Source organism: Oryctolagus cuniculus, chromosome 11 (assembly GCF_051225735.1).
Source record: "Oryctolagus cuniculus isolate XC-2025 breed Fujian yellow rabbit chromosome 11, ASM5122573v1, whole genome shotgun sequence".
In the NCBI taxonomy this organism is placed as follows: Eukaryota; Metazoa; Chordata; class Mammalia; order Lagomorpha; family Leporidae; genus Oryctolagus; species Oryctolagus cuniculus.
In genome coordinates, this window is record NC_142877.1 from 52575954 (window position 1) to 52598819 (window position 22866).

Here is a 22866-nt window from a genome sequence, read left to right on the forward strand (position 1 = left end):
CCCTACATGCCTGCAGTAACCAGGGCAGCACCAGGCTGGAGCCTGGAGCTAGGTCTCTCACATGGATGATAGGGACTTAGTACTGTTGCCTCTGAAGAACATTAATGGGAAGCAGAGGCAGAGGTGGGGCTTGATCCCAAGTGCTCCAGTAGGGGATGCTAGTATCCCCAAGTAGTGGTCTAATCTACTTTGCCATAATGCCTATCCCCCCTCATTTAAAAAAAAAAGATTTTTAATTTTTTTAAAAAAAGATTTATTTATTTATTTGAAAGTCAGAGTTACACAGAGAAAAGAAGAGGCAGAGAGAGAGAGAGAGAGAGGTCTTCCATCCACTGTTTCACTCCCCAGTTGGCCGCAACAGCTGGAGCTGCGCTGATCTGAAGCCAGGATCCAGGAGCTTCTTCCGGTCTCCCATGCAGGTGCAGGGAACCAAGGCCTTGGGCCATCTTCTACTGCTTTCCCAGGCCATAGCAGAGAGCTGGATTAGAAGTGGAGCAGCCAGGACTCGAACCAGCACCCATATGTGATGCTGGCACTGCAGACAGCAGCTTTACCCACTACACCACAGCGCTGGCCCCTATTTATTTATTTGAAAGGCAGAGCAACAGAAAGGGAGATCTTCCATCTGCTGGTTTGCTCCCCAAATGCCCACAACAATTGAGACTAGACCAGGCCAAAGCCAGGAGCCTGGAACTCCATCTGAGTTTCCCATCTGAGTAGCAGGAACCTTAGTAGTTAGCCCATGGTTTGCTGTTTCCCAGGTGCATTAGCAGGAAGCTAGGTTGATCCCAAGTACACTGATAAGGGAGGAGGGCGTCCCAAGAAGCAGCTTAAACTGCTGTGCTGTGGATATTCATTTAACTCTGGGGGACAAATCGAGATAACCTTATTTCCCTTTGCCACATACTTGCTTTCCCAGTCTCTTTTGCAATTGGAACTGGTTCTGACCGATGGAACATTAAGGGAAGTCAGAGTTTCTGGAATGGATTTCCTCCCTGATAAAAAGAAATAACTCGCTTGATTAAAGCCTTTTTTTTTTTTTTAAACAGGCAGAATGGACAGTGAGAGAGAGACAGAGAAAAAGGTCTTCCTTTACTGTTGGTTCACCCTCCAATGGCCACCGCGGCCGGCGCGCTGCAGCCGGTGCACCGCACTGATCCGAAGCCAGAAGCCAGGTACTTCTCCAGGGCTCCCATGTGAGTGCAAGGCCCAAGGACCTTGGGCGACCCTCCACTGCACTCCTGGGCCATAGCAGAGAGCTGGACTGTAAGCGGAGCAGCTGGGACAGAATCCGGCGCCCCAACCGGGACTAGAACCTGGTGAGCCGGCGCCGCAGGCAGAGGATTAGCCTAGTGAGCTGCGGCGCCGGCTGATGAAAGCCATTTTTAATTATATTTCCGTCTAGGGCCTGCAGTGTGGCACAGTGGGTTAAGCCACCACCTGCTATGCCAGCTTACTAATAATTAGGGCTGGGCCAGTCTTAAGACTCATTCCAGGTCTCCCATATGGATGGCAGAGATCCAATTATTTGAGCGATCACTGCTGCTTCCCAGTATTTGTACCAAGAAGCTGGAATCCAAAGCTGGGGGTGGGAATCAAGCCCAGGCATTCAGATACAGGGTGCAAGCTCTGGTTAAAGATTTACTTATTTACTTGAAAGGCAGAGTTACCTAGAGGGAGAGACCCAGAGAAACTTCCATCTGCTGGTTCACAGTGACTGCAATGGCCAATGCTGGCCCGGGCCAGATCCAAGAGCCTGGAACTGTGTACAGGTTTCCCACGTGGGAGCTGCTTTCCCAGGTGAATTAATTGGGAACTGCATCAGAAGTAGAGCAGCCAGGACTCAAACTGGCACTCATTTGGGATGCTGGTGCTAGAATCACGGGCAGCAGCTTAACCAGCTACTGGGATGCAAGCTCTTAACCCAGCTATTAACCCATACCCTAACTGCTAGGTTTAATGCCTGCCTCAAGCATTAGAATTTTTTTCTGTAGATTTCTTCTTCTTTTGTTGTTGTTATTAGGTTTATTTGTAGTCATTAACTTGATTTTTTAAACAGATTTTGTTTATTTATTTGAGAGGTAGAGTTACAGAGAAAGGGAGAGACAGAGAGAAAGGTCTTCATCCTCGGATTCACTCCCCAAGTGGCCGCAATGGCTGGAGCTGCGCTGATCTGCTTCTCCTAGGTCTCCCACGTAGTTGCAGGACCCAAGCACTTGGGCCATATTCCACTGCTTTCCCAGGCACATTAGCAGGGAGCAATCAGGATACAAAACAGTGCCCATATGGGATGCTGGCGCCACAGGTGGCAGCTTAAGCCACTATGCCACAGCACAGGCCCCCTTACTTGATTTTTTTAAAAAAAGACTTATTTATTTATCTGAAAGTCAAAGTTACAGCGAGAGAGAGGGAAAGAGAGAGAGAGAGAGAGAGAGATCTTCCACCCACTGGTTCACTCCTCAGATGGCTGACATGGCCAGAGTTTGGCCAGGCCAAAGCCAGGAGCCAAGAGGTTCTTTCTGGTCTCCCATGTGGGTACAGGGGCCCAAGTACTTGGGCCATCTTCTGCTGCTTTTCCCAGGCCATTAGCAGGAGCTCAATTGGAAGTAGAGCAGGTGGGACTCAAACCGGTGCCCATATGGGGTTTTAGTGTTGCAGGGGGTTGGCGCTGCAGCTCACTAGGCTAATCCTCCGCCTTGTGGCGCCGGCACACCGGGTTCTAGTCCCGGTTGGGGCGCCGGATTCTGTCCCGGTTGCCCCTCTTCCAGTCCAGCTCTCTGCTGTGGCCAGGGAGTGCAGTGGAGGATGGCCCAAGTGCTTGGGCCCTGCACCCCATGGGAGACCAGGAAAAGCACCTGGCTCCTGGCTCCTGCCATCGGATCAGCGCAGTGCACTGGCCGCAGCGCGCCAGCCGTGGCAGCCATTGGAGGGTGAACCAACGGCAAAAGGAAGACCTTTCTCTCTCTCTCTCTCACTGTCTACTCTGCCTGTCAAAAAATAAAAAAAATAAAAAAAAATAATTATTTATTTATTTGAAAGGCAGAGTTACAGAGAGGGAGAAACATAGAGAGATTTTTTATCTGCTGGTTCAATCCCCAAGTTGCTGCAATGGCGGGAGCTGAACCAGTCCAAAACTAGGAGCCAGGGGCTTCTTGCAGGTCTCCCATGTGGGTGCAAGGGCCCAAGCACTTGGGTCATCTTCCGTTGCTTTCCTACACCATCAGTAGGGAGCTGGATCAGAAGTGGAACAGCTGAGAACCAGCGCCTGTATGGGATTTTGACATTGCATGCGGCAGCCTTACCACTATGCAACAACCCCAGCCCCTCAGATACTTATTTATTTGAAAGGCAGAGTGACAGAGAGAGAAAGACAAAGAGATTTTTCACCTGCTGATTCATAACCAGGGCTGTCCAAGTTAAAGCCAGGAGTCCAGAACTTAATCCAGGTCTCTCACATGGGAGGCAGCTCATGTACATATGAGCTATCACCTGCTGCCTCCCAGAGTGTACATTAGCATGAAGCTGGATTAAGAGCGGAGCTGGTGCTCAGATAGGGAATGCAGGCATCTCAAGCAGTGTCTCTGCTGCTGAGCCAAGCACCCATCCCTAGCTCACGATTTGGTAGGCTGAGAGTCCGGGACTGGGTGACCCCAATTATTCAGCACGTTGTGAGATCTCCCTTGGCTGCATCACAATATGCAGATGGCGTCATGGCAGGAGCATGGTTAGGTGGGAAAGCAGAGACTGCAGTGTGGCCAATGTGTTCTTTCTAGTGGCCTGTTTTCATGGACCTAACTCATTTTGGAGATCATGATAAATCCCTCTGAGGACTGTACCTGTTGTGACTCAATTACCTCACGTGAGGCCCCACCTCTTCAAGGTTCTTTAACCTCTTTGTGTTGCCACACAGAGAACCAAGCTCCCAACACATGGACGTTTGAGGGACACACTAAAACTGTATCCCCACCACAGCAGTGTCCTCCTAAGAGAGGGAAAAGCAGAAGACGTTTAGAGAGGAAGGCCATGTGACGATGGTGGCGGAGACTAGAGTGATATTTCTGTAAGTTAAGGCATGCCAAGGATTGCCAGCACCTGCCATAAACTTGCAGAGATACAAAGAATGGACTTGCTCTCAGTCTTCAGAAAGAAGCAAACCTACCGACTCCTTGGTTTAGAACTTGTGGTTTCCAGATCTGTGAGAGAACAGATTTCTGTTGTTTTAAGCTACTAAGTGTGGTAATGTTGGTTTGGCAGACCTTAGGAAGCTAATATAATTATTTAAAAAAATTATTGGCTACCTATTTTTTTTTTAAGATTTTAAAAAATTTCATTAAATCAGAGTTACAGAGAGAAAGACAGACAGATAGACACACATACACAAAGAATGTTCCATCTGCCGGTCCACTCCCCAGATGGCTGCAATGGCTGGGCTGGGTTTGGCCAAAGCCAGGAGCTAGGAACTTCATCCAGATCCCCCACGTGGGTTGCAGGGATCCAAACACTTGGGCCATCTTCTACTGCTTTCCCAGGCCATTAACAGGGAGCTGAATCAGAAATGGACCAGCTGGGACATGAACTGGCACCCATATAGGACACTGACATCGCAGGCAGCAGCTTTACCCATTATGCCACAATGCTGGCCCCCTGCTACCTGTTTCTTATAGATGTTTCAAGCTTGCCTTTTATTTCTTGAAAAATAGAATTCAGAATTATTTTATAGTGTAGATCTTATTATTCCAACATCCAAAGCCCCTGGTGGTCTGTGTTGTTTAAGCTGGTTGATGATCAGGGGCTGGTGGTGTGGCACAGCTGGTTAAGGAGTCACCTGTGATGCCCACATCCCATTTGAGCACTAGTTCGAGTTCCAGCTGCTCCACTTCCAATTCAGCTCTGGTAATGAGCCTAGGAAAGTAGTGGAGGATGCTCCAAGTACTTGGGTCCCTGCCACCCACATGAAGACCTGGATGGAGTTATAGGCTCCTGACTTTGGCCGGCCTAGCCCCAGCCATTGCAGCCATCTGGGGAGTGAACCAGCAGATGGAAAATCTCTCGATCTCTCTATATATTTGCCTTTCAAGTAAATAAATAAATCTTTAAAAAAAAAAAAAACTAGTTGATGTTCGGAATACTTTACTTCCTGTGCATTTAATTTTTTTCTACTATAAAGCCTCATTTTCCTTGGGAATTTTTGATTTTTGGAGAAAATTATTTTTTTATTTTTATTTATTTATTTTTTGACAGGCAGAGTGGACAGTGAGAGAGACAGAGAGAAAGGTCTTCCTTTGCCATTGGTTCACCCTCCAATGGCTGCCGCAGCCGGCATACCATGCTGATCCAAAGGCAGGAGCCAGGTGCTTATCCTGGTCTCCCATGGGGTGCAGGGCCCAAGAAATTGGGCCATCCTCCACTGCACTCCCAGGCCACAGCAGAGAGATGGACTGGAAGAGGGGCAACTGGGACAGAATCCGGCGCCCCGACCAGGACTAGAACCTTGTGTGCTGGCGCTGCAAGGCGGAGGATTAGCCTAGTGAGCCGCGGCGCCGGTGGAGAAAATTCTTTAATGCCTAACATGAGGATTTATTTTTTTTTCTTCAAGATTAAGAAGATCATTTTATTTTCAGGATATTTTTATTTCTATTCTTCCTAAAAAACTTTAGACATTTGTTTTTATTTATTTAAAAGGCAGAGTGACAGAGGGAAAGAGAGCCATCTTCCATCTGATTGCTTATTCCCCAAATGCCTACAATAGCCAGGGTTGAGCCAAGTCAAAATCAGAAGCCCTCAACTCTATCTGGGTCTCTCATGTGGGTAGCCAGGACCCAAGTACTTGAGCCATTATCTGCTCCCTCCCAGCACTGACAGGAAGCTGGGTCAGAAGTAGAGGCACAGGGCCAGTGTTGTGGTGTAGTGCATAAAGCTGTTGCCCACTTTGCTGGCATCCCATATGGGTGCTGGTTGGAGTCCTGGCTGCTCCATTTCTGATCCAGTTTCCTGCTAATGGCCTGGGAAAATAACAGAAGATGACCCAAGTGTTTGGACCCCATCCAGATGGAGACCAGATGAAGCTCCTGGCTCCTGGCTCTGGCCTGGCTCAACCCTGGCCATTGCAGTCTTATAGGGAGCGAACCAGCTGATGGAAGATGTCTCTCTCTCTCTCTCTGTCTCTCCCTCTGTAATTCTGACTTTCAAATAAATAAATTAATATTGTAAAAAAAAAAAAAAGTAGAGACAGGGTTGGAACCCAGGCACTCTGATATGGGGTATGGGTTTTCTAAGCCGTGGTTCAACCTGCTGTGCCACAGTGCTTACTCTACTAGGCTCACTTTAAACTGAATTTGGTGGGTTTAGGAATTTTGAAAGACCCAGATTGTATGAATTAGTGTTGCAATTCCCTGAAAATTCAGCTTGTTTTGACCATTTCTTAGGTATTATTTTTCTTTCTTTTACCCGCTCCCATCAAGACCATTCTTATTTCAGTCCTCTGGAAGACAGGTTGGGGTAGATCTGCTTTTGGCTCACCCTTGCTTTGAAGGTTTAGCCCTTCGGAGTCTCAACTGTTTGAGGCAGTGGGTCTCTTATACTTCTCACCTTGATGGGGTCTCAACTTCACATTCTACCCTAACCACCTATAGGGCTGTAGAGAAATGGAATCCATGTTAAAGGTTCCTTGCTATCTTGTCAGCTTTTTATTTATTTATTTTTTAAGTTTATTTATTTGGAAGGCAGAGCAAGAGAGATTTTTTTTCCCTCTGTTGGTCACTGGTTCACTCCCCAAATGTCCATAGCATCCAGGGCTGGTCCAGGCCATTAGCAGCCTTAGCAGGCCACGTCCTCAGAGTGCACACTGTTGGGGTTGCACTGAGGCCCATCTGATTCCAGACTCCTTCAGCTGTGAGGCCCTGAGCGTTGTCAAGGGTGTGAGACTCTTGAGTTCTGCACCTGGCAAAAGTGGAGACCACTGGGTGTAGGGCAGTCGTGGGAGGAGTGCCCATCCCATCAGTCTTGGCTCAGAGGTGGCCACAATGAGTGGGCACTATCTAGGAGTACAATAAATGCCTGTAAGAAGCCTGAGGAGAAGAGCCAGCAGTCTGCCTCCTAGGGACAGGGCAGAAGGCTCTGAAGTTCCCAGCAGGGTCACCCCATAAGCAGAGCCTCTGGCAGGGGACTGAAGGTGGGAAGTGGCACGTAATACTCACACATCTTCATAATGTGGCCAGTACTGGCCTCCTCAGCCCCACTCCATAGGATCTCTGCCTCCCAGGCTCCCTTGTGCTGTGACAGGTGGCCTGATAGGAATTCAGGTCAGGTCCTGGTTGGAATGAGGAAAGGGGGAGTCCCTTTAAGAGTGCTTACTCCTCCCCCCTCTTCCACCAGAAACTGTTTTTAGCAAGACAAAAGTACCTGTCTCACTCTTCTGAGTTTCTGGTTTTACCCTGAGAACACAAAGTTACCTGTCCCACCCTTCTGATGGCCTTTTGGTTTTATTCTGTGCAGGCTAGATGGATTTAGAACTCTGGCTCTCTGATGGGTTTTGTCCCTGCCCTTTAATTGATTATTCCCTGAACTGTGCTTAAAAGACTCCACCTCTACCAGTTTCTCAGGTCTGACTCTTAGAGGCCTCCCTCCTGGCTGCTGCAGCAGGAGGTTTCTGCCTTAAATAAACCATGTCCACATGGAAATTCTTCCACATGAGATAGGAACCGAGGTCACCTTTCTTTGCTTCTGTTTTCCCTGTAATAGTGCCACCCAAACCCCCCAGCACAACCAAGCACTCCCCTAAACCTTTGCTGTGCTGTTCAGAGCCTGGAAAGTTCCTCCTCTTTTATTTTTATTTTTTTAAAATGTTTATTTATTTATTTGAAAGGCAGGGTTACAGAGAGGCAGAGAGAGAGAGGTCTTTCATCTGCTGGTTTATTCTGCAGGTGGCCGCAACAGCCGGAGCTAGGCTGACCCAAAGCCAGGAGTCTGGAGCTTCTTCCAGGTCTCCCACTTGGGTTCAGGGGCCCAAGCACTTGAACCATCTTCTGCTGCTTTCTCAGGCACATTAGTAGGGAGCTGGATCAGAAGTGGAGAAGCTGGGACTCATATGGAACTGGCACCCGTGTGGAATGCCAGCATTGCAGGTGACAGCTTTACCCACATGGCACCGCCCCCCCTCCTCACTTTAAAACCCATCCTGGAAGTCTCCCCTATCCTCTGCCTCTTCCTGCCAGCTGCCTCTCCTCCAGTGGATCACCACCTGCACATCCCTATGTCATGTCACCAAGACTACCACTTTATCAGTATTGATGGGAAGTTGTTTTCCTCTTATATCCATGAGTATATCTTTCTATTTATATCTACCTATATATCTGTCATACTGGCTCCATCTGTCTGGAGCATCCTAATATGAGTACAGATCCCTTCCTTACACATATGCAAAAATTAACCCCAAATAGATCCTAGACCTAATGTGATAGTTAAAACTATGAAACTTTAGGAGAAAGTATAAGTAAATCTTTTTTTTTTTTTAATTTTTATTTGACAGGTAGAGTTATAGACAGTGACAGAGAGACAGAGAGAAAGGTCCTCTTTCCGTTGTTTCATTCCCCCATTGGCCACCACGGCTGGCACTGTGCCAATCCGAAGCCAGGAGCCAGGTGCTTCCTCCTGGTCTCCCATGCGGGTGCAGGGACCCAAGTACCTGGGCCATCCTCCGCTGTCCTCCCAGGCCACAGCAGAGAGCTGGACTGGAAGAGTAGCAACCGGGAGCAGTATCCGGCACCCCAATCGGGACTAGAACCTGGGGTGCCGCCGCCACAGGTGGAGGATTAGCCTTGTGATCCACGGCGCCAGCCTCTTTTTAAAGTTAAACATTTGGGCCGGCGCCGCGGCTCACTAGGCTAATCCTCTGCCTGTGGCGGCGGCACCCCAGGTTCTAGTCCCGATTGGGGTGCCGGATACTGCTCCCGGTTGCCCCTCTTCCAGGCCAGCTCTCTGCTGTGGCCAGGGAGTGCAGTGGAGGATGGCCCAGGTGCTTGGGCCCTGCACCCCATGGGAGACCAGGAAAAGCACCTGGCTCCTGGCTCCTGCCATCGGATCAGCGCGGTGCGCCGGCCGCAGCGCGCCAGCCGCGGTGGCCATTGGAGGGTGAACCAACGGCAAAGGAAGACCTTTCTCTCTGTCTCTCTCTCTCACTGTCCACTCTGCCTGTCAAAAAAATAAATAAATAAATAAATAAATAAATAAATAAAAATAAAGTTAAACATTTGGGGGCCGGCACTGTGGTAAAGCGGGTAAAGATGCCACCTGCAGAGCCAGCTTCCCTTATGAGCACCAGTTCGAGTCCTGGCTGCTCCACTTCCGGTCCAGCTCTCTACTGTAGCCTGGGAAAGCAGCAGAAGATGGCCCAAGTCTTTGGGCCCCTGTACCTGCATGGGAGACCTAGAGGAAGTTCCTGGTTCCTGGCTTCAGATCAGCACAGCTCTGGCTGTTAGCCAATTGGGGAGTGAACCTGCAGATGGAAGACCTCTCTCTCTGCCTCTCCGTTTCTCTCCGTATAACATTGACTTTCAAATACATAAATAAATCTTAAAAAAAAAAAGTTAAGCATTTGGAACCTTCATACACTACTACTAGGATGTAAATGGGGCAGCCATTTTGGAAAACAACTTGGCAGTTTCACAAAATGCTAAACAGAGCTACTGTTTAATTCAACAGTTCCACTTCTAGGTATATACTTACTGTCAGTGAAAACATGACCACGCAAAAACTTGTATATGAATGTTCATGGTAGCATGATTCATAATAGCCAAGAAGTAGAAACAACTGATCAATTGGTGAACAGGTAAAGAAAATGTACTGCTAGCCAGCACCGCGGCTCACTAGGCTAATCCTCTGCCTGTGGCACCGGCACCCCAGGTTCTAGTCCTGGTTGGGGTACCAGATTCTGTCCCAGTTGCTCCTCTTTCAGTCCAGCTCTCTGCTGTGGCCCGGGAAGGCAGTGGAGGATGGCCCAAGTGCTTGGGCCCTGCACCCACATGGGAGACCGGGAGGAAGCACCTGGCTCCTGGCTTCGGATCGGCTCAGCGTGCCGGCTGTAGCGGCTATTTGGGGGTGAATCAACGGAAGGAAGACCTTTCTCTCTGCCCCTCTCACTGTCTAACTCTGCCTGTCCAAAAAAAAGAAAAAAGAAAAAATGTACTGTTTATCAATTTAATAAAATACTAATTGACAATAAAAAAGAAATGAAAACTAATGCATGCTTCAACGATGAACTTGAAAATGGTAGGCATAGTGACCAGCACTGTAGTACAGCAGATTAAGCCATATGGGCTCTGATTTGAGTCCTGCCTGCTCCACTTCTGCTCCAGCTCTCTGCTAATGCACCTAGGAAAGCAGTGGAAGATGACCCAAGTCCCTGGGCCCTGGTACCCATTTGGGAGACCTGGGTGGAGCTTCTGCCTCTTGGCTTTGATTTGGCCCAGCCTTGGCCATTGCAGCTGTTTGGGGAGTGAACCAGCAAATGGAAAAATCTCTCTCTGTGTAACTGCCTTTCAAGTAAATTAGTAAATATGTCTTCTTTAAAAGAAAATAATAACAAAAAGAAGCTACAAATTGTTTGACTCGTTCATATAAAATGTCCAAAACAGGTAAATCCATAGAAAGTTTAGTATATACCATGGGCTCAATGAGGGGTTAATGGGGAGTGACTACTAATGGTTATAGAGTTTGAAGTTTTAGTAGAATTATGAGAATAAATTCTGGGAATTAGATAGTAGTGATAGTTGTACAACTTGCTGAATATACTAAAAGCCTGTAAATTAAACAAATACTACAGAGTGGATTTTATGGTATGTGAATTATGTCTCCATTAACCATACAAAGAAATTGCTGTATTCTAAAATTTCATGTTCTAGTGATAGAACAATCTGGATCACTGAAATAGAAGTATTTTCACAGCACATCTATTTGAGTGAATTAAGAAGAAACAGGAAAGCTATAAGCCACCTATATATTGTAATATTCCTTTTTTTAAAAAAAGATTTATTTACTGGCTGCTCTGAAAAGCCATCTTTGCATTGTTCCCGGGCCCGGCTCCCCGCTCGCCGCAGCCGCCTCCGCTGCCGCCGCCTCGCCAGAGCCCCCGAACGCCGCTTTCTCTCGAGTCCGCTGCCTCGGATCCCCGGCGTGCCCCACCATATCCGACACGGCCGTGGACACCAGCTCCGAGATCACCACCAAGGACTTGAAAGAGAAGAAGGAAGTGGTGGAGGAGACGGAGAATGGGAGAGACGCCCCCGCCAACGGCAACACCAATGAGGAGAACAGGGAGCAGGAGGCGGACAACGAGGTAGACCAGGAAGAGGAGGAAGGTGGCGAGGAGGAAGAGGAGGAGGAAGAGGGCGATGGTGAGGAAGAGGACGGAGACGAAGACGAGGAGGCCGAGGCGGCTACAGGCAAGCGGGCAGCTGAGGATGACGAGGAGGACGACGTGGACACCAAGAAGCAGAAGACCGATGAGGATGACTAGACCGCAAGGCAGAAGGCACCTGTGAACCCGAGGCCGCCGTGACCTTCCACCCTCACTCCCGTCTCCCCCAATGTGGTCACCTCCGAGTAGAGGCCAGCCGCGCCCCTGCGGATGCAGCGCTCACGCCCACAAACCCAGTGAATTCGCAACAGGGGAGGGACAGCACCAAACTCCAGGCCCTGCTTTCTTTCTTAAAAGTACTTTAAAAAGGAAAAAAAAAAAAAGATTTATTTATTTGAAAGTCAGAGTTGCACAGAGAGAGGAGAGGCAGAGAGAGAGAAAGGTCTTCCATCCGATGGTTCACTCCCCGGATGGCTGCAACGGCCAGAGCTGCGCTGATCCGAAGCCAGGAGCCAGGAGCTTCTTCAGGGTCTCCCACATGGGTGCAGGGGCCCAAGGACTTGGGCCATCTTCTGCTGCTATCCCGGGCCATAGCAGAGAGCTGGACAGGAAGTAGAGCAGTGGTTTCTCAAACCGGCGCCGATATGGGATGCAGGCACTTCAGGCCAGGGTGTTAACCCACTGCGCCACAGAGCCGGCCCCATCCTTTTTTTTTTTTTTTTTTTTAAGGATTTATTTATTTGAAAAGCAAAGCAACAGAAAAGGAGAGACAGAGATCTTTCATCTGCTGGTTCATTTCCTAAATGGCTGCAATAGCCAGAGCTGGGCCAGGCTGAAGCCAGGAGCAAGGAACGCCATCCCAGTCTCCCAAGAGGGTGGCCATTTCCTGCTGCTTTCTCAGTTGCATTAGCAGAAAGCTGGATCAGAAGCAGAGCAGCAAGGACTAGAAGTGGCAATCTGGTATGGGGTGCTAGTGTCCTAGTTGGCAGCCGAACTTGGTGCACCACAACACCATTCCCTGAATTAGATTTCAGTAAAGCTGTTGATTTAAAAAAAAAAAAAAAAAAAAAAAAAAAAGGATAAAGTGTGAGTCACTGCCTTTAATGACTCAGGATACTTAAAATAGCTACCCAAAATATCATCAACTTTGAGATGGTGCTTGAAACTTTTCCTAGAGAGTTCTTTAGAAGTTGCTTTTTTAGTTTCTAAAAATTTCCTGTTTAAATGCTGTAATTTACAGGAAGATTGCATCTTAAGGGATCAGCAACTATTTTTGTAGCTACTGGTAGATTATTGGTAGGAAGTAAAGATTTGGATTAAAAAAAATAAGAATTGGGTATGGGAGGGTATTGGATTGGCTTGAGAGTGACCAGTACAGGAGAAGGAAATGCTAAAAATGCTAAAATGTCATCTCTTTCACAGAGTTCTCAAAGATGCTATTTTTTTGTAAAGATTTATTTATTTGAAAGAGTTACACAGAGAGAAGAGAGGCAGAGAGAGAGAGAGGTCTTCCATCTGCAGTGCCAATTGGCCGCAATGGCCAGAACTGTGCTGATCTGAAGCCAGGAGCTTCTTCCAGGTCTCTCACGCAGGTGTAGGGGCCCAAGGACTTGGGCCATCTTCTACTGCTTTCCCAGGCCATAGCAGAGAGCTGGATGGGAAGTGGAACAGCCGGGTCTCAAACCGGCACCCATATGGGATGCCAGCGCTTCAGGCCAGGGCGTTAACCCGCTGAACCACAGCGCGGGCCCCTCGAAGATGCTATTATCAAACACCATGTTGGGGCTGGCACTGTGGTGTGGCGGATAAGGCCGCCACCTGCAGTGCTGCATCCCATATGGGTGCCGGTTCGAATCCTGGCTACTCCACTTCTGATCCAGCGCTCTCCTATGGCTTGGGAAAGCAGTAGAAGATGACCCAAGTACTTGGGCCCCTGCGCCCATGTGGGAGACCTAGAGGAAGCTCCTGGCTCCTGGCTTCGGATCAACACAGCTTCAGCCACTGCACCCAATTGGAGTGAACCAGCAGATGGAAGACCTCTTTCTCTCTCTCTGCCTCTCCTTTTCTCTCTGTTAACTCTGACTTTCAGATAAAATAAATAAATAAATCTTTTTTAAAAATCTTAAAAAAATAAAAATAAACACCATGTTGCCTAAATCATATACTCCTATGACAATATTAAGATTTTTACCTTCTCTCGACTGTAGAGGAACATTTTTTGAACTCTTTGCTTAGTGTAGTGTTAATCATATGTGTATAAAGTTATGGAAAATTGATCTTAGTAAAAAAAAAATAAGAATGGGAATAGGAGAGGGAGGAGGAAGAGGGGTGAGAGTTGCAGGTGGGAGGGCGGGTATGGTGGAAAGAATCATTATGTCCCTAAAGTTTTACTTGCTAAAATGCATGAAGTTTGTATTCCTTAGATAAAAGGTTTCTGGAGGAATAAAATATTTTTGCTCTTTACAAAAACAATGAGAGTTACCCAAGCTAACAGTTGCAGATTAGACATTTGCTTAGCACCTTTGATGTGATTTTTAAGGAAATTGTTTCTTGACTCATTGCTACAAAGTATTTCAAATAAATAAAATAAATAATGATTTGGGGAAGTTCCTACCTAAAAGTGTAATTAGAACATGCTAACTAACATCAGCTACAAAGAAACTTGTAAAACTAACAAAGCATCATTAAGGAATATCCAGGATTTTAAAATTTATTTATTTATTTTATTTCATTTTAAATTTATTTATTTATTTATTTGAAAGGCAGAGTTAGAGACAAAGGCAGAGAGAGAGAGAGAGAGAGATCTTCATCCACTGGTTTACTCCCCAGATGGCTGCAATGGCCAGAGCTGTGCTGATCTGAAGCCAGGAGCCAAGAGCTTCTTCCAGATCTCCCACAATCCATTCAAGTGCAGAGGCCCAAGGGCCATCTTGTACTGTTTTCCCAGGCCATAGCAGAGAGATGGATCAGTATTGCAGCAGCCAGGACTGGAACTGGTGCCCATATGGGATGCTGGCACTGCAGGCAGTGGCTCTACCCACTACTCCACAGCACTGGCCCCTATTTATTTTATTTTTCAAGATTTATTGATTTATTTGAAAGTTAGAGTTACAAAGGGAGAGAGAGAAAGAGATATCTTCCAACTGCTGCTTCCATCCCCAGATAGCTTAACCAGGTCTGGGCCAGCCTAAAGCCAGGAACCAGGAGCTTCCTCCAGGTCTCCCATGTGGATAGCAGGAGCCCAAATACTTGTGCCATGATCTGCTGCTTTTCTCAGATCATTAGCAAAGAGAGAGATTGGAAATGGAGCAGACAGGATGTGAACTGGCACTAATATGGGATGCTGCATCACAGATGGTGGCTTCACCCTCTACGCCACAACACTGGCCCCAGATACTAGGACTTTTTTGACACCCAGCCTATATATCAAGTATAAACAAGATTTCAAGTTCAATCCAGAAGAAATCCTTTTCTCTTCTCTTCTCTTCTCTTCTCTTCTCTTCTCTTCTCTTCTCTTCTCTTCTCTGTGAATTAACGGTATAACTAGTACTCAAACAGTACTTTATACTTTGTGTTTCTGTGTGGGTGCAAACTGTTGAAATCTTTACTTAGTATGTACTAAATTGATCTTCTGTATATAAAGATAATTGAAAATGAATCTTGATGTGAATGGGATGGGAGAGGGAGCGGGAGATGGGATGGTTGCAGGTGGGAGGGAGGTTTTATAGGGGGTAAAAGCCGCTATAATCTAAAAGTTGTACTTTGGAAATTTATATTTATTAAATAAAAGTTTAAAAAATGATAAAAAATAAAAAGGTGTGCACTTAACCCAAGTCACAGAGTTAAGGGGCTATATTTATTGCAGGATTGTCAACACTAACACTATAGTGAAATAGTTTGAGAAACAGAGAAAAAAAATCTTTATTTCTTTATATAATCTATCAAGAAAACATAACAGAGAAGATCTGAAATTTACCACAGAGTACATAACATAGTTAAATTTGATCCTATTAAAGCTTTACCTTAGCCTTATTAGCCAGATAAAAAGTCCATATTTAGCTTCCTAAGTAGTAAATATTCTTAACCTTCAGCTTTCTTATCAGGACAAAGACAGTTTATAACATAATGCTCAAAAGAAACAGATTGTCTAAGTACCTACCCAGGCCTTGGGGTGCTGAAGAAGTTTGCTGTGGGAGGGCAGACACCCAACCCCTCTGCTTGTTCCCTGAGGCCACTGTCAACTGTGTCATACAGCATCATCCACAGGGACTTCTGTCTACTATGTAAATATTTTTAAAACTTCTGGGGGCTGGTGCTGTGGCGCAGCAGGTTAAAGCCTCGGCCTGCAGCACCAGCATCCCATATGGGCACTGGTTCTAGTCCCGGCTGCTCCACTTCCAATCCAGCTCCCTGCTATTGCCTGGGAAAGCAATGGAAGATGGCCCAAATCCTTGGACCCCTGCACCTGCTTGGGAGACCTGGAGGAGGCTCCTGGCAGATCAGCACAGCTACAGCCATTGTGGCCCTCTGGGGAGTGGGGAGTGAGCCAGAAGACCCCCCCCTCTGTCTCTGCCTCCCTGTAACTCTGCTTTTAAAAATAATTAATTAATTAAAAAAAAAAAAGTGGATCAGCCAGGACCAGAACCAGTACCCATATAGGATGCTGGCACTGCAGCCCTCAGCCTTACTCACTAAGCCACAGCACTGGCCCCCAACCATCAGTCATTTTTAAAACATAGATTCTTCCAGGGAGGCTTTCAGTCTCAAATTCACTTTCTACCATGGCCACACTGTGATGGTAATTGAATCCGCTCAGGTAGTTCTTGTATGAAACTACATTTTGCCCACACTTTGTATTACAGAACTTTGCATTTTCAGATTGGTTTTTCTTTTCTTCTTCTTCTTTTTTTTTTTTTCATTTCTCTGTGTGTAGATTTGTGTGTATATTTTCATATACTCATATGCCTATTTCTCTGTGAAGGATTTTGGTGTGGGGGATGGCGTCATGGCACAGTGGGTTAAGCTGCTGCCTGTGATGCTTGCATACCATTTGAGTGCCAGTTAGAGTCCCAGCTGATTCACTTCTGTTCCAGCTCCCATTTTTTTTCTGCTTGTTTTTGAAGGTTTATTCACTTATTTGAAAAAAAGTTACAGAGAGAGGGAGAGGTCAGCCCTATTTATAATTTTTTAAACATTAATTTATTTATTTGAAAGGCAGAGTTAGAGAGAGACAGGGAGAGACAGATCTTCCATCTGCTGGTTCACTCCCCAGATGGCTGCAACCACCAGGGCTGGGCCAGGCCAAAGCCAGGAACCAGGAGCTTCCTCCAGGTTTTCCGCTTGGATGCAGGGGTCCAAGCACTTGAACCATTCTCCACTGCTTTCCCAGGCACAATAGCAGGGCACTGGATTGGAAGTAGAGCAGCCAGGACTTGAACTGGAGCCCTTATGGGATGCTGGCACTGGAGACAGCAGATTAGCCCACTATTCCACAGTGCCAGCCTCTCCAACACCCTTCTAATGATGAGGGAAAAGCAGTGGAAGATGGCCCAAGTGTTTGGTCTCCTGTGACCCACGTGGGAGACCTGGATGAAGCTTTTGGCTCCTGACTTTGGTCTGACCAAGCCCTGGCCATTGTGGCTATCTGAAGAGTGTACCAGAAGATGAAAGATCTATCTCTCCCAGACTCTTTCTCTAGCTCTGCCTTTCAAATAAATAAATAAATAAATGTTTTAAAAAATAATAAATAGGGCCAGTGCTGCGGCATAGTAGTTTAAGCCTCTTTCTGCAGCCCGGGCCATACTAAATGACCCAGGGTTTAAGTCCCGGCTGCTCCACTTCCAATCCAGCTGATGGCCTGGAAAAGCAGTAGAAGATGGCCCAAGTGCTTGAGCCCCTGCACCTACATGGGAGACCTGGAAGAAGCTCCTGGCTCTTGGCTTCAGATCGACCCAGCTCCAGCCATTGCTGCCATTTGGGGAATGAACCAATGGATGGAAGATCTCTCTCTCTCTCTGTCTGTCTCTCCCTCTCCCCATCTGTAACTCTGCCTCTCAAGTAAATAAACAAATCTTTTTAAAAAGTAAATTAAAAACACTAATAAATAAATATCAGAATTTTGGTCTGGCCCTCGAATGCTACCTAAACTTGCTTTAAAGTAGAGGCAGAATGGCCCATCAGATATCTCATTTTTCATTTTAGGTTGCCATTCCCATTATATTCCTAAACCATATGACCTTGCATTTGACAGCCAAATTCAATAGTCATACTCTACTTACATGGGGCAAAAGACTGTAATCTTAAACACACTGCTTCCATACCTAACAAAAATGTTATAAAACCATGTTTATAAGAGATTTCCTAAAGGACTTTGGGTATTTCATCCCTCTAGATTAGTAGTTGTAATTGTTTTGGAGAATCTGATGAAATAGTGTATTCTCCAAATGAGTGTGCAAGCCCTGTTTCAGTTAGCTATTGTGGTGTAACAAATCCCTCCCAAATTTACTGACTTAAAAACAATAACTCATTAGTTCTTGTTATTCCGTGTGGTGTCACCTGGCTCACTCATGCAACTACATTCAGCTGGGAACTCAGCCGGGGATGGAAGGTCTAAGGTGGTCTCCCTCAGTGCTAGCTGTTGGTTGTGGTGCTGTGGTTCTCTCTCTCTCTCTCTCCATGTGGTCTCTTATCCATCATTAATCTAGCTCAGGCTTATTTGCATGGTGGCTTGCCTTTAAAACAATAAAATCAAAGCTGCCAGCCTTCTTAAGGGCTTGTCTGACCTAGATTTGGCACAGCTTTGCTTCTGCTCTGTTCTTAGTCAAAGCAGTCACAAGGCCAGCTTGGAGTTCTTTGTTGTTGTTTTGTTTTTGTTTTTGTTTTTTGAAAGGCAGAGCTACAGAGAGAGCAAGAGTGTGTCCATCTGCTGGTTCTCTCCCAGATGACTGCAATGGCCAGAGCTAGGCCAAGCTAAAACCAGGAGTCAGGAACTTTATCTGAGTCTCTCATGTGGGTGGCAGAAGCCCAAGCACTTGGCTCATCTTCCACTGCTCTCCTAGGTGCATTAGCAGGGAACTGAATCAGATCTGGAACAGCCAGGGCTTGAACCAGTGATCATATTGGATGAATCATTAGGCAGCTGCTTAAGCTGCTGCACCCCCATTCTAGATTATTTTTTTAAGCTGAAGCCAGGAGCTTCGTCTCCCACATGAGTGCAGGGGCCCAAGCACTTGAGACATCTGCCACCGCTTTCCCAGGTATGTTATCAGGGAACTGGATAAACAGTGGCCAAATGGGATGCTGGCATCACAGACACAGCTTAACCTTCCACTGTGTCACAGCACTGGCCCCGCCATTTTAGATTCTTTTTTTTTTTTTTTTTTTTGACAGGCAGAGTTAGTGAGAGACAGAGAGAAAGGTCTTCCTTCTGTTGGTTCACCCCCCAAATGGTTGCTACGGCTGTCACGCTGTGCCAATCTGAAGCCAGGAGCCAGGCGCCTCCTCCTGGTCTCTCATGCGGGTGCAGGGCCCAAGGACTTGGGCCATCCTCCACTGCATTCCCAGGCCACAGCAGAGAGCTGGACTGGAAGAGGAGCAAGGAGCAACCGGGTCAGAACTGGCGCCCCAACCGGGACTAGAACCCGGGGTGCCGGTGCCGCAGGCAGAGGATTAGCCTAGTGAGCCATGGCACTGGCTCATTTTAGATTCTTTTTGTTTGTTTGTTTGTTTGTTTATTTATTTTTTTTGACAGGCAGAGTGGACAGTGAGAGAGAGAGACAGAGAGAAAGGTCTTCCTTTGCTGTTGGTTCACCCTCCAATGGCCGCCGCGGCCGGTGTGCTGTGGCCGGTGCACCGCGCTGATCTGACAGCAGGAGCCAGGTACTTATCCTGGTCTCCCATGGGGTGCAGGGCCCAAGCACTTGGGCCATCCTCCACTCACTCCCTGGTCACAGCAGAGAGCTGGCCTGGAAGAGGGGCAGCCGGGACAGAATCCGGCGCCCCGACCGGGACTAGAACCCGGTGTGCCGCGCCGCTAGGTGGAGGATTAGCCTAGTGAGCCGCGGCACCGGCCTTCATTTTAGATTCTTTAAAAGAAGTTAAACAATATTTGTCTTTCTGTGTCTGTCTTATTTCACTCAGCATATTTTTAAGATTAATCTATATTGTAGCATGTATAAAAACTTAATTATTTTGTATGATTTATTTATTTATTTGAAAAGCAGAGTTACAGAGAGTGAAAGAGAGAACAGAAACAGAGAGAGCACGAGATATTCCATTTGCTGGTTCACTACGCAAAAGGCCACAACAGCCATGGCTGGCCCAAGCTGAATCCAGGAGCCAGGAGCTTCTTCTGGGTCTTCCATGTGGATGCAGGGGCCCAAGCACTTGGGCTATCCTCTACTGCTTTCCCAGGCCATTAGTCAGGTGCTGGATCAGAAGTGGAACAGCCAGGACTTGAACTAGCACCCATATGGGATGCCAGCACCACAGGTGGTGGCTTTACCAGCCAAGCCATGGCACTGTCCCCAAAACTTCATTCTTTTTAAAGGCTGAATAATACTCCATTGTATGTGTTTACTACATTTTTAAAAAGAATTTGGTTTTCATTTATTTGAAAGGCAGAGAGACAGAGAGAGAGAGCAATCTTCCATCTACTGGTTCACTTCCCAGATGACTACAACAGGTGAGCCTGGGCCAGGCTGAAGCCAGGAGCCTGGAACTCCATCCGGTTTTCCCATGTGGGAATCAGCAGCCCAAAAACTTAGGCCACCAGCCACTGCATTCCCAGGTGTATTTGCAGGGAGATGGACAGGAAGCAGAGAAGCCGGGACTGGAACTGGTGCTCTGATATGGGATGCGAGTATTGCAAGTGGTGGTTTAACCTGCTTTGCCACAGTTCCGGCTCTGTACCACATTTTGTTCATCCATTCTTCCCTAATGTAAATTAGAGTTGCTCCAATTTTTAACTGTTATGAGTGAATAATGCTGCTATGAACATGGAAGTACAAATGTCAGTGCTTTCAGTTCTTTTGGATGTCACTGTATTGGTGCAACTAAATATCTAAACAAGCTACCCAGGAAGGAGGAAGCTGATTTCAGCTCATGGTTTTAGAGTTTTACAGTCTTAAGATTGAGTGGCCCCGTTGGCCTGGGGTTTGATGAGGGCAGAGGATGGCAGAATATGCACAGAGGAAGGGTCACATGATGAGTCAGGAAGCAGAGACAGCAACCGGGACCAACTTGGCTTTTATGACCAGTGCTGTCCAGGAACAACCCCCTTCTCCTTCTCCTTTTCCCCTCCCCCCTCCTCTTCCTCCTTCCATTTATTTATTTATTTATTTATTCAGAAGGCAGAGTGACAGAGAGACAAAGAGAAAGATCGTCTAACTGCTGGTTCATTCCTGACATGGACTCAACTGCTAGGGCTGGGCTGGGCCAGGCCAAAGTCAGGAGCCTCAGATGGGTCTTCCCTGTGGGTGCAAGGGCCCAAGCACTTGGACCATCTTCCATTGCTTTCCCAGGCACATTAATAGGGAACTGGATCCTAAGTGGAGCAGCTGGGACTTTAACTGGCACCCACATAAGATGCCGGCATTATGGCAGCAGCTTAACCCAATACACCACAATGCTGCAGTGACCTAAGGACCTCCCTCTAGACCTACCTCCTAGAAATCCCAATAGGATAAATCCTCTACACTCTTTAAAAATGATGAATTATTTGCTTATTTATTTAAAAAATTATTAGAGCTCCGATCTGCTAGTTTACTCCCCAAATACCCACAATGGCTCTGAGCTGGGCTAAAACCAGATCTCCCACATGAGTGTCAAGAACCCAATCACTTGAGCCAACACTGCTGTCTCCCAAGGTCTGAATCAGCAGGAGGAGCTGGGCCCATCCAAAGCCAGGAGCCAGGATCATCCTCTGGGTCTCCTACGTGAGTACAGGAGCCTAAGGACTTGGGCCATCCTCCACTGCTTTCCAAGGCCATAGCAGAGAGCTGCATTGGAAGTGGAGCAGCTGGGACTTGAACTGGCACCCATATGGGATGCCGGCACTGCAGGTGGCAGCTTTACCCCCTACACCACAGTGCTGGCTCTTAAATCATGTTTAATCGTAGCATATACCCAGAAGTGGAGTTGGTAGATCATATGGTCATTTTGTTTCTTTTTAAATTTTTTTCCTAGAATTTATTTGGGAAGCAGACAGATGGAGAACCTAATTCTGTGGTTCATTCCCCAGATGCCTGCATTGACTGTCTAGGGGGTCAACACTGGGAGCCAGAAACTCGATGTGAGTTTCCCATATGGATAGCAGGAACCCCACTAATTGAGCCATTACCACTGCTTTCCAGGGTCTGCATTAGCAGGATGCTGGGATCAGGAGTTTGTGTAGGGGTTCACTGCCAGGTAGTCTGATATGGTACATTTCCTAACCAGCGTCTTAAATGGTAGGCCAAGTGTATACCCCTCCCTGTGTTTCAGTTTTTGAAGAACTGTCATATTGTTTTTCATTGTGGTTTTAATTAAATAAAAAAGGGTATGAGCACATGGATTTTAACGTATCTTATATTTTTATTTCTTTGTTTCCATTTATTTAAAGGGCAAAGAGAGATCTTCCACCTGCTGGTTCACTCCCAGCCAAGGCTGGGCCAGACTGAAGTCAAGAGCTGGGAACTCAATTTGGGCATTGCTTATGGGTGGCAATTATTTGAGTCATTACTTGCTACTTCCCAGACTCTGCGTTAGCAGGAAATTGGAATTAGAAGCATAGCCAGGACTTGAACCCAGGCACTCTGACATGGGATCTGGGTGTCCCAAGTGGCATCTTTATTTCCGTGCTAAACGCCTGCCCCATAGTTTGTAATGGCTCAATGTTTGATTCTTGGATCCTTTTGATACTTTAATAGTCTTTTATATGATCTTTGTTTTCTGGGATGACAAAATATTTGAGGCTAGATTTGTGTATTTCCTGCTCCAGGCTTGGAATCAATCCTTCCTCCAAAACATCCTGGTTCCTTTTAATGGGCAATGGCATTTAGAAATCACCATCTCAGTGAAAGGGACATTCATTGCCACATAGGAGTTTTCAGTGGACAAAGCTAAAGGATGTTTTTTCCTATTGTAATTAAAATTGGCATTATTAAACTTATATTTAACTTGTTTGAATTTTTAGTAATTTTTAAAGATTTATTTATTTATCTGAAAGGCAGAGAAACAGAGAGGCAGCGGCAGAGAGAGAGGTCCTGCATCCGCTGATTCACTCCTCAAATGGCCACAATTGCCAGAGCTGGGTCGATCCAAAGCCAGGAGCCTGGAGCTTCCTCCAGGTTTCCCATGTGTGTGTAGAGGCCCAACAACTTGGGCCATCTTCTACTGCCTTCCCAAGCCACAGCAGAGTGCTGGTTTGGAAGTGGAGTAGCCAGGACTCGAACCGGTGCCCACATGGGATGCTGCACTGCAGGCAGTGGCTTTACCGGCTACACCACAGCATCAGCACCTGAATTTTTTGCCTT

At 46.8% G+C, this 22866-nt stretch overlaps 1 protein-coding gene and 1 long non-coding RNA gene across 2 annotated transcripts in view; both read left to right on the forward strand.

Annotated features, from left to right (window-relative positions):
- Positions 1-22866, forward strand: part of LOC103348262 (uncharacterized) — a 47279-nt gene that overhangs the window by 3154 nt on the left and 21259 nt on the right. The gene's annotated exons all lie outside the window — the stretch shown is intronic.
- Positions 10252-11638, forward strand: LOC100357307 (prothymosin alpha). The gene is made up of 2 exons (XM_089308736.1): positions 10252-10266; positions 11024-11638. The coding sequence occupies exons 1-2, from the start codon at positions 10252-10254 to the stop codon at positions 11510-11512; spliced, it is 504 nt and encodes a 167-aa protein (XP_089164862.1). The 3' UTR covers positions 11513-11638.